The following is an 18,269-nucleotide window of genomic DNA, read 5'->3' as shown; positions in this document are numbered from 1 at the left end:
TTTAATGGAAACTCAATGCTTCACTGCTGAGTTGATTTCCGGTTCCTGTTGTTTCCTCGCTTACCGCTAGGGGCGCTGGTGTAACCAGTTTGTCTGCTGCGTGTGATAGGTTTGAGTTGTGAGTTGTAAGCGAGGGAACAACAGCCCTGTCTAGTTGGCTGCACTTTTTTACACTCGGTGCAGTACAGGTGTATCCAGTGTCAAGAGTGGTGCAAGGAAATTACGTTCAACCAACTAGACAAAAAGTGTTCGAATTCAGAAGATTCAACAAATGCCTGTCTGCTGCTTTAAATGGCCATTTGATTACTTAGCACACACCACGTGACCATACACCAAACATACAGCGGTCTGAAAGGTAGTGCAGACACCAAATACACTACTTGACTTGAAATCAACAAACTAGACGACTCGGTGTTGCACCATACAACCAACTAGACACTTCAGTGCAAACAGAGTCAAAACGAGTCAAAAAGTGCAGCCAACTAGATGGGGCTAACAGGGACCGGAAGTCAACCCAACGGTGAAGCATCGAGTTTTCCAACTGGATGGTGGCAGAGGCCACCGAAATTAATAGAACATTTACAAGTAAGTTTCGCATAAATCATTTTAGTACTCAGGTACATATTCTAATTATCTAATTTTTATTCAATTCAACATGAATTAATTTTTTAACTTAAGTGCTTTTTCATGAACACCCTAGATTTACAAGAATGAAAACTCTCTTGAAAACTGTTCACTACAGCAATGTCACATTGCATTGTAAGTAATGAAAACACTGCCAATGAAAACAAATTACATGTTTATTTTGTTGTTGTTCAGTTATCAAAATTATGGTATTTTCACACATGCATGTGAAAATCTAGTCTGTCTTATGCAAATAAACAAAAATATATTTACAATGTTAAAAATTTATTTTTGACTGCAAAATTCTTTTCAAAAATTTACATACATATAAGCCAATTATATATACATTATCTCTACATGTTACTTTACCCTTTTCTGAACAAATTGTTAAAAAAAAATTTCATACAAAGGAAGATGTTGGGTAATAAATCCAACAATTCATAAATAGTCAACGTTGATGAATTTTGCAATATATCTTTGTACTAATCTAACAGACTGGCACATATTGCTATGGGGAATGAAAGGTGATATTTTTCTTTTGAGGTAGTGAGTCACTGTTGCATAGAATTCACTTTTTCTGATTTTAATATCCACATTTGGAGCACTGGTTGCTTGCAGTATTACCAATCAAAGTATGTAAACATATACTTTGTTTAATATTTTTTATTCTAAACTAATAAACATTTAGCACAATACCATAAAATTATTAATATCTGAGTTTGTACAAGAAATAATACAATGTTATCATAACACTTACATTATCTGTCAACAGGAATAGAGAAATTACAAATAACTTCAAGTCACAAATCAACGAGTTAGTGTTAGAAATAAAATAGAAAAAACAAAAAAAAAACATTTTTACATGATTCCTTCATCAGTCTAACAAGTGTTCCTTCTAAATCTTGTCCCATAAAACATAGTTACGACATAACCAAATAATAAAAAAAATGGCCCCCATTCAAACAGAGCAGCAATTTTTCAGACTGCTGCCCTATCAAGATTACAATGATTTGGAAGGAATCTCGACAACTGCTTATCAAAATGAGCATGTAGCACCTATAACATACAACATACAAAAATGGCACCACCATAAAGCTGTAAAAAATGCACCTTTTAAACACTTCTGTTTCAAAAAATACATAATAACTGGTTTCACTATTCATCTAACATTGATATGTATATAAAGTTTATTAAAATATCAAGTAGCAGTCAAGCACATATGCATAAAGACACGTTGTTACATGTGATATATTTATTGATTCTCACAGGTTCAGTCGCATACATGCAATAATAATGTCATGTACGTAATATAATGGCAATATCTTGTTTCAATCCACTTGGCACTTTCGTATATTGCAGGAAAGTCAGCCTGTACGTGTTGTTGAACGTTCCAGTCAATCTGGAAGGAAAATCATAGGAATTTAAAAATAATGAAATCAACTCTAAAAAATTAAAGAACTATTTCACAAATGAATGTTTCCACCCCAATTAATGTTCAGTTATGTCTTTTGTGGGTCACGAGGGGTATACAAGAAAGTTCCTTCTTGTGAATACCTCACAGTCGCCAGGCCACAAAATTGTACACTGAAAAAAAAAGAACTTGTTTCAATTCATCCACTGGTAAAAAAAGTTCTTACCTCTAGTAGATTTATCCTTTCTTTTTCCTAAGTCTCATGATCTTTTTGGGCCTCCTTTATTCTATATCATTCTCACCTGACAACCACCTTCGGTATAGCTTTCCAATACATACAGTCAACTCTCGATTCTACGACCCCGGGTATAACGACCCTCTCGAAGTAACGACCCTTTTCCCGGGAACCGTGAAAAATTTAGAGAAAATTAGAAAAATTTGGAAAAAAAAAGTTGAAAAATTGAAGGAAATCGGCCAAAAAATGCGTTGTTTTTTCCTCCACTCATTCCCTTTACGAGCGCTCTACCGCTCACAATTAGGTCTGAACTAAAAATAGACACCACCACACCATGCTTGAGTGATATCCAATAGCACTTGACCTCTGCCCTCCCCTCCCTCAAGCGCACCAATGTTACACCGCACCCGACGGCTGCTACCCAACGTGCCAGGCTTGCTCTTGGATACGCGAGAAAAGAAAATCGAATGTGCTTGGATGTTATTTTAAATCGACTTGACTTGTTTCCTTGTCCTAAGAGCTGCTTAAAACTCGCGGAGGAGGGGGGGAGGAGCAGCCTGAAATGACTGCTGGACTTGCAGACTTTGCCAATGTGTATGGCAGGTCAAGCTCTTTCATCGATAAATACACCACCTTGAGAGATAAGATCGCAGGAATGTTCGAAAATACAGATGATTGGCGCCTGGCAGTCTGGCCCATCTGTCCAGCTCTGACCTAGAGTTCAGCAGGTTCCCGTGAGTGAGCAACTCTCGGCCTTGTAGACGACAACTTCCGGTAACAGCTTTCATTCAAAACGTGTTCTTTGTTCCCTGCAACACTTCATAAAAAAGCGAAACTTTTAGATAATCAAAACCACATTGGTGAACTAAAGATCGTCAAGCCGCTTAATGCGTTGTCATCAGGGGCATGCCGTGACCTTTCGTGATAGGCAAGCGATGGGTTAATTTTTCGTTTTGGTTAATTAGAACAATTTCAAATATAGGGTGACCAGATATTTGTTGACCAAAAAGAGTATAGTCTATAGGTTGAAGGTGCGCATGCAAAAACAGGGTGGCTACAAACAAGCAGAAATGAAATTCCCTGACTTTTCCAGGTTTTCCAGGACAAAATTTACATTTTTCCCTGACAATTACAAACTAAACTAAATCGATCTTTTTGCAAATAGAAATAATAAACTCACACAGATCCACGTATGGTTTTGTTAAGTACCAATATTATCTTCTATGAAATTGACTTAATTTCTCTATTCTCTATGATTTGAATTCAAACTGCAAAATAGTGAATTTGGAAAATTATTACAATTCACAAGCTAGGGAACGATTACGGAATTTTTCATATGCAGTAAGTTTAAAATAAAATACTCCATTATTTTTAAAGTTACGACTAAATGAGATAAGAGTGAAGAGTGATTGATTAAGAAATACAATTTGTAATTTATCAGTCTCCTTAGCTATACATTCTCCGTATTATATGTTGATATTTCCACTGAGGTTTGGAACCCTCTGCTTGCAAGAACCGTGAGTGCGGACTCATTTTTCAATGTATAAAGCTACTTCTCTCTTCTCTGTAAAGCAAACAACTTAACTCTTGCATATAAGTGAAACAATTGAATCGAACAAAATAAAGTGTCATATTTCCTTACATTATCAATGGGATTTCTGCTTCAGTACAATATATCCAAGTGAAGTACTGTGAAACTGACAATATGCAGTTATACCATTAATACTGACGAAAAGGGTATGTAGGTTTTAGAAATTGAACGCAAGGAATTTATAGAATTGCATTGTATAGGTACCTGATTTAGCTAACCACACATTAAAACAGGAACACTCTAATAATAAAAGCTTCTGAAAGTTCATATACGAGGGGCATCCTGAAAAAAGCTCCTCCAAAGGTGCCTATACACAGCACTAGTGGTCGGAGAGCTACACACACACATGCAGGCAGGAAGAAGTGGCATGTAGCTGTAATCTGGTACAGTTGCAATGCAGCCGTTTTAGGACAGTTCCAGGTTAAAGATTGCAGTTCTCATACAGTCTCCCACCGACTGCGATGTAGCCTACATTGCACGCTCAGAATTTGGCACAGAGCCACCAGCAATCGTGTCAGGTGTGCAGACCGGACGTCGGGAGTGATAGTAAGGTCAGACGATGGTGCAGACAATTCACGGAAGGCCAATAGAATGTGCACAACCCCATACAGCTGAGTACACACGGGTACTTTGCATCACTTCGGGCGAGAGATCTTGGACAACTCCCTGCGTACAGCCCTGGCCTTGAATGAACCGACTTTCATCTCTTTGTTTAACTGAAGAGGTTTCTGGCAGGGCAAGGATTTGACAGCTACACTGCGGTAGAGATAGTTCCAGTATTTGCTGTCAGACACATATGCCATGGGCATACAAAATTTAGTGCCATGCTACGACAAATGCCAGAACAACGGTGGTGATTATGCCGAAAATTAGGTTAGGACTCACTGTTGCTAATGTAATAAAGTACAACTGATATTCTTGTTTTATTTATGCCTAATCGGTAGGGACCTTGATATTTTGTTATTTTTTAAAAATTTGTGTATTTTCTTATTTTTATTTTTTACTACACGGTGTTATTTTCCCCAAAATTCACATTTTCATTTTAGCGCATTTTCTGGCAAATATCTGAAATTATACCTTCATGGTGTTTTTAAACTACTGTTTCAAAGTAAGTCAAATGGCTTACGCCTCTTCGTGAGAGTTTGATATATTGAAAGTTATTTCGGGAAAGTTATTTTCCATACCTCTTTTTTAATTTTAAGGTAAGGATTTGAGATAATGGAATTTTTCCCGTATATACTGAAGGGTGCATAATGACCATAAGTGGCGACGCACCCAAAAAATTAAAATCAATCAATCTCACGTGACAGATACCGATATATTATGGCACCAAAAATTGGCATTATCTTTTTTTCACTTATTAAGTTGAAAAAATCGTGCGAAATACATGATGTAATGTGGCTGTCGGAATTATTCCATGTACGTATAACTCTAGTTTACTCTTGAGTAAAATGTTGGAAACCTTGCATGTTCTATGTACATAAACATGGCCTACAAAAGACAAGAATGTTGGATTTCATGGAATTTTTCGTTGTTTTAGGACATTTCTTTAAAAAAAATTGCTAAAAAAGCCAATAATTCGCGTTTTATGCCAAATTCACATTATTTCGAACGGGCGAAAAATGTGTCCAGACATCATCACTGCACATTCCTAAACATAACTTCGCAGCAATTACCATTTTTCACAGTTTTCGGGTTTGCTAAAAATCATGTCCCTACTAATTGGAAATTACTTTCTGGCCACCCCTCGTATAAATCAGTAGATGGAAAGTGAAAATTTAGCAGGGCTGGCAGAGAAAAGTCAATTCTTGAAAAAAGTGATTTGCTTTTATGATTGAATGATTAGAGTAAATATGATATTCAAATATTTACGTATCTATTATTAGTATTTTATTTCATAATATTGGGCATTAACAGACTACTCCTATACGGACAAGAAAAAAAATGATAATTCAATGCATTTTCCACGTAATATTTAGAGGCTTAACATTTACTCGTATCGTTACGATGATACCATATGGTATCAAGGTGCTGATTACGAAATGAATGTGCTTTTTGGACCTTCATACACTTATGTTTGGGTGGAACTCTGACACAGGTCTGGAGCAAGCCTGCGAAATTCATATTGATGACCAACCTCCCCCTTCTCTGCAACATATCCATGCCACATTTCCGAACACAGTTTCACATTTTGGCTCATTATTCAACTTGTATGGCACCCAGGAACATGAAATATGTTTCAATCTCTTTGGAAACGTCAATTCTTTGAAGAGAATACTAAGGTTTGCGCATTCTCCCCAAAATAGCGGCACAAGGGGGGACAAACTCGAGATTTTTGTTTGTTTTTTTCATGGAAATTCGGTGGTCGCTCCCCCAAAACCCCCCTTCCTCGGTTCGGCATTCTGAATTATACACGGTTGCATGCTATGATGATTTAGCTGCAAAACAAAACTTATCCGAAGTAGATTGCTCCTATAGTGCCCGAGTTATAACAATTTTCCTCCAAAAATGCAAATTACATATTTTTTGTAAAAAAAAATTAAAAAAATCACAATTTGGCTTATTATTCAACTTGTATGGCACCCAAGAACATGAAACATGTTACGCTCTCTTCAGAAATGTCCATTCTTTGAAAAGAACACTAAAGTTCGCGCCTTCTTCCCAAATAGCGGGGAAGAGGTGGCAAACTCCAGATTCTTATGGTTCGGGGGCTGCGCTCCCAAACCCCCTTTCCTCGGTTCAGCGTTCTGAATTGTACACGGTTGCATGCTCTGATGTTTTAGCTGCAAATTTAAACTTATTCGAAGTAGATTGCTCGCATAGTGCACGAGTTATAACAATTTTCTGAGCAATATGCAAATTACCTATTTTTAGTAAAAAACAGTGTTTCACATTTTGGCTTAAAGCACCCAAGAACATGAAACATGTTTCATTCTCTTTGGAAACGTCCATTCTTTGAAGGGAATACTAAGGTTTGCGCCTTATCCCCAAAATAGCGGGAGAAGAGGGGGCAAACTTCAGATTTTTATGTTTTTTTTTCATTGAAATTCGGGGGTCGGGCTCCCCCAAACCCCCTTTCTCGGTCAGGCGTTCTGAATTGTACATGGTTGCATGCGCTGATGTTTTAGCTGAAAAACAAAACTTATCCGAAGTAGATTGCTCCCATAGTGCCTGAGTTATAACAATTTTCTGTTCCCGTGCAGAGTTCCATAACGATATCTTTAAATTAAATAAAAAAAAGGTCAATGAAGACGAAATTCCCTGACATTTCCCTGACTATTTTTGACACCTCAAATTCCCTGACTTTTCCCGGTTTTCCAGGTTTTCCAGGTCTGTCGCCACCCTGAAAAAACATAAAAAGAAAACGGAAATAAGGTGGCTATTTGTTATTGCTTCTATTATAGCCTCTATAAAATAGGCCTACACTCTACAGATTCAAATTACTTATGGGTCTAATGTAATTAGCTAAGTACAAATACTTACTCACCAATGGGCAGCACCATCACTCATACTTCTGGGATGATTTTGCTTTCTTGAGTATGTTTAAGTCGCCCTTTATTGCCAGTCCAAACTCTTCACAGGTCATGTCCATATTGAATTTCACTTTCATTACTTGTTCGAGTGTTGACACCAGGAGTGTACTTTTTCCTCTCCCTAATAAGTTTTAATAACACTGAAGAGTCTTTCACAACCAACATTTGTACCAGGCAGAGTAAACGAGAATTTTATAAGAGGCACAATCACTTTTAAAGTTGACCCAGCCTGTACTAAATCTTTGCACACTGACCTCCACTTACCCATCATTGTTCCCCCCCCCCACTCTTCAATATGTTTTTCAACGGCTTTTGAAATTGCACAGTAAGTGTCAAAAATATCATTATTAGGGCTGAGCCGAATTCAGCTACCGATACCTGCCGATACTTTCTTACATTTTGGTCTTTCAAGGGGTCCGCAAAAATCCCGCGCGACTTCTTGACAGTCTAATTATCCTGGAAATTATGCAAAATTAAAACTTCCTTTTTATTTTACACTAATTATGCACGAAAAACTATATTTTGTGACTACATAATATCTATTTTAATATTCTGATGCAATTCTTGAATATTCTAAAGCACATTTCTTGATATGTTGATGCATATAATTGGAGGAGAATATTTACACACCAATATTGATCAATATTTTGAACAAATTTTAATTATTGCAATTTTCAAGTATCGGTATCGGTGGGAATCGGGAAGGGTATCGGTATCGGTTCAAAATGGTATCGGCTCGGCCCTAATCATTACCATTAAATTCCAATGAATTTGAAATATGTTTTGCTTTGTTGATGGAATATGAAAATGACTCTTGAAATTGTTCATAGGAAATTCTTGAGTCAAGGAGTAAATACTTCCGTTTGTTGACATCTTGACGTTTTCCGTTCTGTGGATTTTAAGGCATTTTTACGCGTAAAATAATGAATTAAATAGTAAGGAAAAGAGTATATTTGGGGAGTTTTGCAAATTGAAAAGAGTATAGAGTATATGAACCTCAAAAAGAGTATAATACTCTTAAAAAGAGTATGTCTGGTCACCCTATTCAAATATAATATAAGCCTACACACATCCCTATCTACAATAATGTGCATAATGGTGAAGTATCGGGCTTGAGTGTGTTTAGTGCATACATACCGTAAAATCAAATCTTCGCTGCAGGTTTATAAAGAAGAAAAAAGCCTCTCGATATAAACTTGTAAATTTCAACCATGAAGAAAATAATGATTTACTTGATATTTGAGGGCAACTGTAAATTAAATTACGTTCTTTTTTAACCCTAAAAATAATAAAACATCCTATTAGCATAAAGTTTCGATCTTAAACAAACGGACGGATTTCGGTTTCTTACTTGGCTAGAATTATGAATCATGACTTGTCTTCAGTTGGATGCAAGCGCAGATGTGATTCTGGGAACGTTCCTGTCTTTGCACTGCATTATAAAAATTGCTCAAGTCACTGTAGCTTGTTCCTAAATTTGTATTGAACAAAACACATGGCCAACAAAATAATTTATTAAGATCGTTGCTACCACATAATATTGTTGTACTGAGATGTTTTAAACTGCCTAATGAAAACTTTCCCATCTTTCTTAGTTGGTTTGGTTGTGCACAGTTCAGGACACGGTCGCTCGACTCACAATCACAAGCTCCAACTTTACACCATATCTTCTCGAACTGAGTGGTTTTGAAAGAAGGTCCCTAATCAAGGCCTTACCTGCAGCACTGCAAATCGATGGCTCTTCTGGTATGTCAACCCTGGCGGAAATTTTCAATGTACTTTTACACCAGGTACAAAAACACGACACAAAGAACAGAAAAAAACATCACAATATCACAGTAAAAAACAACATGCAACAGCAGCACCCACGCTTCTAAATTAACCTTCCTTTTCACCATAACCTGCAGTGTTACATACCCTCCATATTTCCGAGTAACCGACCACATGACGAATATGTTCAAGTACCGGCTGTGATTTCATTTCTTATAAATAGCATACGACTTGTGATCACTGGCTAACTTCATAATGTAATTTGTTGATTACTATAGAGTATCAAACATGAAAATCGTACCGCGTTAGGTGGTACTACGGATTCACAGAAAATTCTGGAAGTTAGCAACACTTGTGGCCGTGTGGACGAATTCTTTCCAACACCCTTGCCAAAGACAGATGCGGTCTTGGTGTTGCTTGCCTTCAGCCTTTTTTCTTCGTAAACGGGGATGGACAGTGTCCATGCAAGAACTGCATAAGTCACTCGAAAAGCGGGGAGAAAGGCGAGCAGTCCTCTTCTTCTAAACGCGGTCAATCGTGGCGCATCGCCCAACGTCGTCAAGGGTGTATCCGGTTTATGTTTCAAGCCAAAAGAACAGAAAATAGAGGAAATGAAAATTCTGCAATGTAAATATCTTATAGTAAATAAATTCCATTCTAATGTATATAGAGGCATTGAAAAACACGAACTTTAAATATCAAAAGTGTTTTAAAAAAGAACGCAAGCGGCGCTTGCCCCGCCTTTCCTTACCGCACGCTTCTGGTTGTCATCCAGGTTTCCATAAAAGTTTACTTCGATCTTACGTGCATCATAATCCCACTTCATACGTTTTCCTAATTGTGTCGATGTCGTAATATCTGCCAAAAAAGTGTTCCGTTGGCTGACTGACTTCTCCCACTTTTCATGTCAGCAAACGTGGGGGGGGGGGGGGGGGGGTGATGCAGATTGTTTCAGCCCCGATTTTCTTGCTGATGCGGGCTGATTACAGGCGAGGGTGGAAAATGACCCACCCCTCTTCCTTTCCTTTGACGTCTAAAATGGGGCAACCAGTTCTGGATATATTCTTGAAACGAACAAAAACCATAGAACAAGTAATAAAAAAACGTGACACAACTCCCTTTCCCCAGCTCATTCTCCGCCACTGGTGTGCACGGCAATGTTGATAATTGCAGAATTGGTTTTTTTTATTTTTTTTAATGCTGTTGTCTGCATAGGAAATATTGCCCCTATTAATGTCTGTTGCATGGTAAAACGTAAAGCAAGGGTCATTTCTTTCTTCCTTACATTGCTGTTAAAAGTTCCGTCTTTGACAGTTGTGTTATCTTTAAAATGCTGGGATTATTCTCTTCCGCCACCTGTTGCTCGAACTTCCAGCCTGGCGCCAGTGTTTTGTCTAGCATCTGCAAAGCTGTCCCTTGCCGATAACAGCGATGACTCATCCAGCGTGAAGAAAAAGGTTATTGTTTTGAATCTCGCAAAGCTGTTTTGATTTGACGATAACGAAATTTGATCTCCAGAAAGGAAAACAAGAGTTAAAATAACTTCATGTTCTGCACCTTCTGATAAGCAAATCTTTAATTTAATTTGCATCCACTTTTTTTTTCAGAACCATTCATGTGGAGGGGGAAAAAAAGAGTTCAATGTAGGAATGGTCGCTGAGACCGATTAAAAAGACATTATTCAAGGGGAAAACGTTTGGAGGGGTGGGTGTTTGACATCGAGAATACTCCTAAATCCAACATTCAATCGTCCATTAACATGAGAGTAAATAACGATCTACCATTTTGACATGTGAAAATGCGCAATTTCATAAAGCTTGTTTTCAGTTCATTTTATGCTGATGGGCTAATCGGGACTAAATATACAGTTTAAAGTGAAATTCAATTCCAAACCCGAATGATTATCGACTGCCACGCTGTTTAATGACGTGTCCTAGAATACGCATTGGGTGAAAACAGATCGCAAGTTGCGCGTTTCCTTTTTCACACTGGATTACAATGCAAGTCAAGGAAGGAGTTTGGACTGCTCCCTTGAATGGGGAAGGAGGGAGAATGAAGTTGGTTGAAGCAAAGAAAAGTGACTTTTTTTACGATGTATTTTACACAGCCGAACCAGAACGAAAATTACAGCCCTGCCTTTATTTTTTTTGTCTGGTACCTAGAGACAACCTGTGTTGTTTCTCCCGAGAGATCTAATCTTACCAGTTAATCTTGTAACAGACAATGCTCCAGTGAACCTGTATAAAATCCAACATTCATTCTGCCCGATTATCTCCCAACTTTTGCTGGCACCAGTCTGACTGGTGTCAAGATTCTTCAAGTTTCGCTTGCAATAAGCGAGATATTGTTTTCCTTTCCATTGGTCTCAGTGCACACGGGTTTCTCAGGAACTAGAATTGTAAGAATTTACTGGAAAAGCAACGACTGTGCACAATTGAAACAAAGTAACATTATTATAAATTCTCGTTTGCGAAAACTTTTTCATGTTCTATTTTCCTTCTCACAACACGCATCCTGTGCATAACAGGTTGTATAACTACCAGGATAATTGGTGTTACCATCTCCTAGGCATCTTTCTGTCCGTTTCAGCTCCCTTTAAGCTGAAAATTGGTGCAAATTCCAATAACGACCCCTTCGAAATAACGACCCTTTTCCCGGGAACTGTGAAAGGTCGTTGAATCGAGAGTTGACTGTATGTAGTTTGCTTTCTTTACATTGCTTTTCTGTCCAAGTTAATTATGATGGTCAGGAAAAAGCTAAATTCATGTGCTCCGACAATTATGTATGAAAAACCAGAAAATATGTATATGTATTTAAAAATCCAAAAATATACTGAAACCATTCAAAAAAAGTAAGAAATATGCAACATTAAAAACTTCACATTGACAATTGCATCCTATTTTCCTGAAACAAACTGCTGAAGTCAGACAAACCAACAGACAAAAACGTTGTATATAAAAAAAGGTTTTTCGGATTCAAGTCAGTTGGATAAGGGCATTTTGTTAATGTTGTCTAAATGCCTTTCCTTTCATGCGGTATTTAAGAAGTTTTACATGTTCTTCAACTAATATAAGCACGAAAAATACTAACTTTGACTGTTTCTTGAAACTTTAAATTCAGTGCATTAAAAGCTTTTCAGGCTAAAAATCTGTGTAAGGAAACCAAAACCAATCTTCATTCTTCTCAATCTGCAAGCAGAATAACGAAAAAAGAAGGTGGCTGTTAATTAACCTACAAATGTTTGTACCAAATAGAAATCTGTTAACCATTTGGGTAATCAGCAGCTCCAATACTAATCACAAATCTCACATAAAATATTAAAACATTTAGTTCACAACTTGAATGATGTATGTTCTCTCATGCTTAATAAAATGACATACATAATACAATGGGACTGCAAAGATTTTGCATTATAAAGTATAACTTTTAAAAAATACTGTGTGACCCTTTCTTTTTGAAAAAAGTTAACAAAAGATTGCAGGTTTGTGAAATAGATAAGCAAATTCTATTTGAAGTCTATTTTAAGCTCAGACAGTCTAATCATGACTAGACCTACTGTTTAAAGTAAAGTAAACCCGTCTGCAACGTACTACTTTTACTGCAAGGAATGGCATTAGCCTCTATGTCATCACGGAGGTATATGGAGGTAGATTACAAACTATTCATAGATATATTGAACATTGCCAAATTTTATCAGTATGTCATTTTCAGTAAATAACTGGTCCCACCACTAAAATAAAAAAACAACAACTTGTGAACAAATACAAACAGGATTGCCGGGCATTCCATGATGTCAAATGTCCTGCATTTGAAAATTCCTGGCTGTATCTGGTTTCTGCATGCCTAGATTGTTAACTTTTCTTTCACTGGAGGCAGTGCATTGGAAGACAGATATTAATTTTTCACTTCCCCACGTGTTTGCGACTGCTACCTCCCCCACACTCTTTCCACTGTGTTCCCAGCTAGGATGGCGCATGGGTGCTGTTGTAAATTTTGTTGAACATGTTTCAAGACGAGTGGTAAATATAGTCTTCTAATACAAGTAACTGTGTATATTTTGCAAGTCATGGTTGGAGTTAGAGAGTTTTCACCTGTGATTGAAGGATAGTGGCAATAAATATAAAGCATGTTGCAAACACTGCAACAAAGAATTTTCAACAGCACAAGACTCAAGGAACAACAAAGTATCTCATTTATCCATCTGCTATTAATAGTTTTTCATAAGAAACAGTTCAGAAGATAAAAAACATGACTAGCAATGTTGATTAAGGCTACACATTGTGTTTCTGCAAGTTTGTACCTTACTTTCATCTTTACAATCTGCCAACCCTGCTTACAAATCAACAATACTATATGGTCTTACCTGGTCCCACAAAATTATGGAGTTACTTCATTGCTTATGGAATATTATCTCGAGGTTCACGACACTCATACACCATCTTCATAGCCTGCAAAACAAACATTAATTGCTCAGCATAAAATAATCAACCAGTACTTATTAACATTATTTACACAAAATTTACATTGAACTACAACAGATGACCACGATTCCTGTTTATAGCTTTAAAAAAAATTTTAAAAATAAATTAAAAAGCATTGTTTTAAAAAAAAATCATTTCGTTCAACTTCTTAATGTACACTGTCAGAAAAAATTGTGCAATTACAATTTTTGGAACAAGAAATTATAAACCTACGTACAGGTTATAATAAGATTTGCAACACATTATTTTCTGGACTTCGATGCCACAAACATGAATTTTTTTCAAGAGTAAGAAATGTGATAAAGACTGAAAAAATGGAGTCATAGCACAAAAAGACCATATTTAATGAATTGTTCGCAAAAAAAACAACAGACTATCAGTGTTTCATGATGCACTTTAAAAAAAAGTATTGTTTTCAAACCAGAAATGGCAAGATTTTCTGTTCCGAATTTCTGTACTGCAGTTTTTATTGGACTTCAAAATGCTGTAAAATAATGTTTAAAACATACTTTTCACAATTTATTTGTCAAAACCATGTTTCTTAATAGGGTGAATATAAATAAGTGAAAATGTTACTGGTTGTGTTCTTTCAAATAACAATTCTGTAAAAATAAAGGATATTCAGATTTAACATTAGAACAATCTACTCTAGAAAAATTTCTCAATCAACATTCAAAACAGGCCTGCGCAAAGGATGGGGGGAGGGGGGGCAGGAGGATTGGCCCCCTTAATCCTGGACATCTGTAGATTTTTGTATTTTTTCCTAGGAAATAAACAAGGCATATTACCCCGATAATAGTATTGCCCCTCATCATAGCATAACTTGAATTTAAAGTTACCGCATTCCTGCATTCTCACTATATAATCAATGTAAATTACTCTGACTAAAATCAAATTATACATGTGAAATATGTACTTTTATGTTGACAATTAATTTTCTATGGAGGAGGTGTGGCCATTCTTGCCACCCTCCTTCCAGACGTACATGCCCCTAGATTATTATACTTTCACCTAGAAATTTAGTGTAGGGGTGTAATTCGGTGGATTCAGACACACACTACGTACACCCCTGCTTCATACCCATCAAAACAATAAAACTGTAAGATGAAAAGAGGTTTTTCTTTCCCTACTGAAATTTCATCAAGGCTTTTGCCCCCCCCTGCCCCCCCCCCCAAATCAGAGTGTCTGGGCATGCCTATGACTGAAAACACAGTATGTTACATCTTATGACTGAAAACACAGTATGTTACATCTAACATAATTTATAACCATTGCAACACTACTTTCAACACCACCATTCATCATATTGATAACATATTAGTTGGGACCTTTTTCACAAATGTGTTAACATTGAAAATTATTAACTGTTGTAAAAGAAAAAAAGAAAAAAGTATGTGTGTGCAGTGACATGATCTGAACACATTTTTCATCTATTCAACATCACAAAATAATTTGAATTTCACAAAAAAAATTATGACTTCTTTTTTTACAAATTTCAAAACATTTTGTGCTTAAAAAATAATTACATGGGAGCTGTAACATCAATATTTGGTGGTCCCGGGTCCAAATCCCAGCGCATGGATGTTTGTGAGTGTTCATTCATCAATTTCATCAACAGTGGCACAAAAGTGAAGTAAAATAAACTAAACTAAATCAATCAAACGATATTTGTTGTGCAAGAAAATAATAAATGGAAAATAACTTTCTGTCATTTCCTAGGTGTGAGACAGTCAAGAACAGCCGTGCTTCATGTAAATGAATTTTTGTTTTTAAGTACACTTTATACACATCCGGACTGGAGGACCTACAGTTTGTGGAATCTGAACCACTATGTGCCTCCACCCGGGACCGCCATACTCCACGTGACTTACACTTTCAAATACTAGTTTCAAAGCACAATGAAGGTAAAACTTTAGACATATTTAGGGAAAAGTGTGCAAAAATAAAAATGCAAATTTTGGGGACATAAAACCACAAAAGAATTACCTTCTGCATGGCTGCAATCCATATCATAGCTTGCCTCCGGTGAGGTTCAGGGGCAGCTGCTAATTTGATTTCCTTTTCCTCCTTCTGTTCATTCCTGTAGAGTAACTCCAATATGCTAGCACCTGGAAGAATTCACACCAATGCAGCTTTATGCCTACCAACATGTAGTTCAATGTTTAGAATTTTCAAGGCAAAGAACTTGAAATTACACAATGTTTCTAAATTATTGGCCGATTTCTTGACACCATAATCAGAGTTGGAAATGTCTTAACGATCATTAAATTCCTGTTGATTGCACACTGTGAATGTTCATTTGGAACAGCCCTAGTACTACACTGCCACCTTGCATGAAAAAGCATACATTAGTGTCGGAGAAAATGGTTGTTTGTGTCTGCAGACATCATCATCTGCACATGGCCTCCCCATTCACCAGACCTCGCAGTGTGCAATTTCTTCCTGTAGGGGTCTCATCAAAAACAATGTTTACGTTCCTCCACTTCCACAGACACTGGCGAAACTGCAAAGGTGCATTAACATTACCATGGAAACGTCACGCAAGACATGCTTGAGAAGGTTTGGCAAGAAAGGAAGTTCGGCCTGGCCATATATCATGCTACACGTGGAGTACACATTGAATGCGTTTAAGGTCTGTGTGAAACTTCAAAAATTCTTCCTTCATATGGTGCTGATATCATCTATTTCTGTTCAGTATTGGTGAAAATAAAGTGTTACAAAATTGACCAAAAATTTTTGAACACCCAATATAAATCCTACCACACCATGCCAAAACCAAAAATTACGAAACAATAGTTGCTTTGTTCAGATTATAATAGTGGTGTCCGTCACCAAGTATGGCAGAACAAATACCTTTCTTCTCTATACTGACTAATAAGACTACGAATGCATAAATCAGAAAAGATAAAACCTCTTCTCTTATACAGGGTGGGGCAGTCAAACCCCCCTTTTATAAATTGTTATGAAAACAAACTGGAATATTTTTTCTTCATTTATTGCAACAAATGGACAGAGCACAAGTGGAAATTAGTGTACAAGCCAAAAAAAGTTACCATCATTGTCAGCAGATTCTCTGAGTCTCTTAAGGAAATTCTCACTGACACGCCGTAGTACCGCTAGTGTTATTGCACTAATTTCTGCTTGAATCCGTCCTTTCAAGTCTGGCATTGTTGTTGGGCGAGTCTCATACACCTTGAACTTGAGATATCCCCATAAAAAGCAATCACAGGAGCTGAGATCTGGCGATCTTGGAGGTCATGAGACACCACCATTCCTTCTGATGATGCGGTTTGGAAAAAACCTTTTCAGAAGGTTCATTGACACCTTTGCTGTATGGCTCATTATGCCATCTTGTTGGAAGTAAGTGTTATCACCCGTGGGAAATCGTTGAAGTTGTGGAATAAGTAATGTTTGCAACATTTGAACATACCACGCTGCTGTTACGGTAACTGCATGTCCATCCCCATCCTCGAAGAAATACAGGCCGATGATTCCATTCGAAGAGATCGCACACCAGACTGTAACTATGGCTGAGTGGAGAGGCCGTTCGTGAGGGTTTGACTGCCAGCAACAATACAAGACTTCAAAGTGCAGATTCAAGCAGAAATTAGTGCAATAACACCAGCGGTACTACGGCGTGCCAGTGAGAATTTCCTTAAGAGACTCAGAGAATCTGCTAACAATGATGGTCATATTAAAAAAGTGAACTGAAAAAGTAACGGTTTTTTGGCTTGTACACTAATTTCCACTTGTGCTCTGTCCATTTGTTGCAATAAATGAAGAAAAAAATATTCCAGTTTGTTTTTATAACAATTTAAAAAGGGGGGGGGTTGACTGCCCCACCCTGTATATTCACCTTATCCAAAATGGAGGTGCTGTGACTAACATCATGCTCTGTCCACCACAACACCTCTCCCCAACAACACTCAAGTATGGCGCATGCTGTGACTTGTCTAGGTTAACCTTACACCCGTAACTACCATATTTCATGGGCCTGCATACATGTATTATTGAGATCAGGAAGATAAAGTGTATTATGCAAGCAAATTTACAATGCTGTTAGTGTAAATTTTCGTTCGTAATGTTCTAACATCAACATAATTTGAAGCATCTTCACATCTTTAAGCATACATCCATTACCACAAGAAACACCGTTAAATAATAAGCAATAAGCAATAAGCAATAAAGCAAGCAGCTGTTTTAGTAATCAGGATTCACTTCATTCTTGGTCTGAGGATTGCCTACAAAGCTGCATACAGCAACAATTATTAAAAAAAATAGTAAGAAATCATTAAACTGGATAAACATTCAATAAATAAACAGTAAAGAAAAATCAGGTACTCAACTACTTTCAAAAAGCGTCACTGAATTTTACCCACATTGTTGCACAGGCTTACAACACACAATACAAAACACCAATGATTTACCTGTTATATCCTCCAAAGTGAAATCTAAAAATGCACATGACTGAGATTAATTATTAGTATTACATTAAATGTATCATAAAAAACAGAAGCAAGGTTTAGTCAATTTTATAATAAGCTAGTATTTGTTTTGACAAATTGACTGTTGAGGTATTTCATTTGTAAAATAAAAAAAACCTGAAACGGGAAAATAATTTAAG

General features: G+C 36.9%; 1 protein-coding gene across 1 annotated transcript in view; it reads right to left on the bottom strand.

Annotated features, from left to right (window-relative positions):
- Positions 1 to 871: 871 nt before the first annotated feature.
- LOC145986753 (zinc finger FYVE domain-containing protein 21-like) overlaps positions 872 to 18,269 on the bottom strand; it is a 28,308-nt gene continuing 10,910 nt past the window's right edge. Inside the window, exons 6-8 of the mRNA XM_083121135.1 lie at positions 15,632 to 15,753; positions 13,528 to 13,612; positions 872 to 2,023 (exon numbers count right to left, since the gene is read on the bottom strand). Coding sequence (XP_082977261.1) covers positions 13,562 to 13,612; positions 15,632 to 15,753 — 173 coding nt within the window. The 3' untranslated portion in view covers positions 872 to 2,023; positions 13,528 to 13,561. The remainder of the gene's footprint in view (positions 2,024 to 13,527; positions 13,613 to 15,631; positions 15,754 to 18,269) is intronic.

Source organism: Lepisma saccharinum, chromosome 4 (assembly GCF_977018435.1).
Source record: "Lepisma saccharinum chromosome 4, izLepSacc3.1, whole genome shotgun sequence".
NCBI lineage: Eukaryota > Metazoa > Arthropoda > Insecta > Zygentoma > Lepismatidae > Lepisma > Lepisma saccharinum.
Note: the sequence above shows the minus strand (reverse complement) of the source record. Positions and strands in the feature narration are given on the sequence as shown.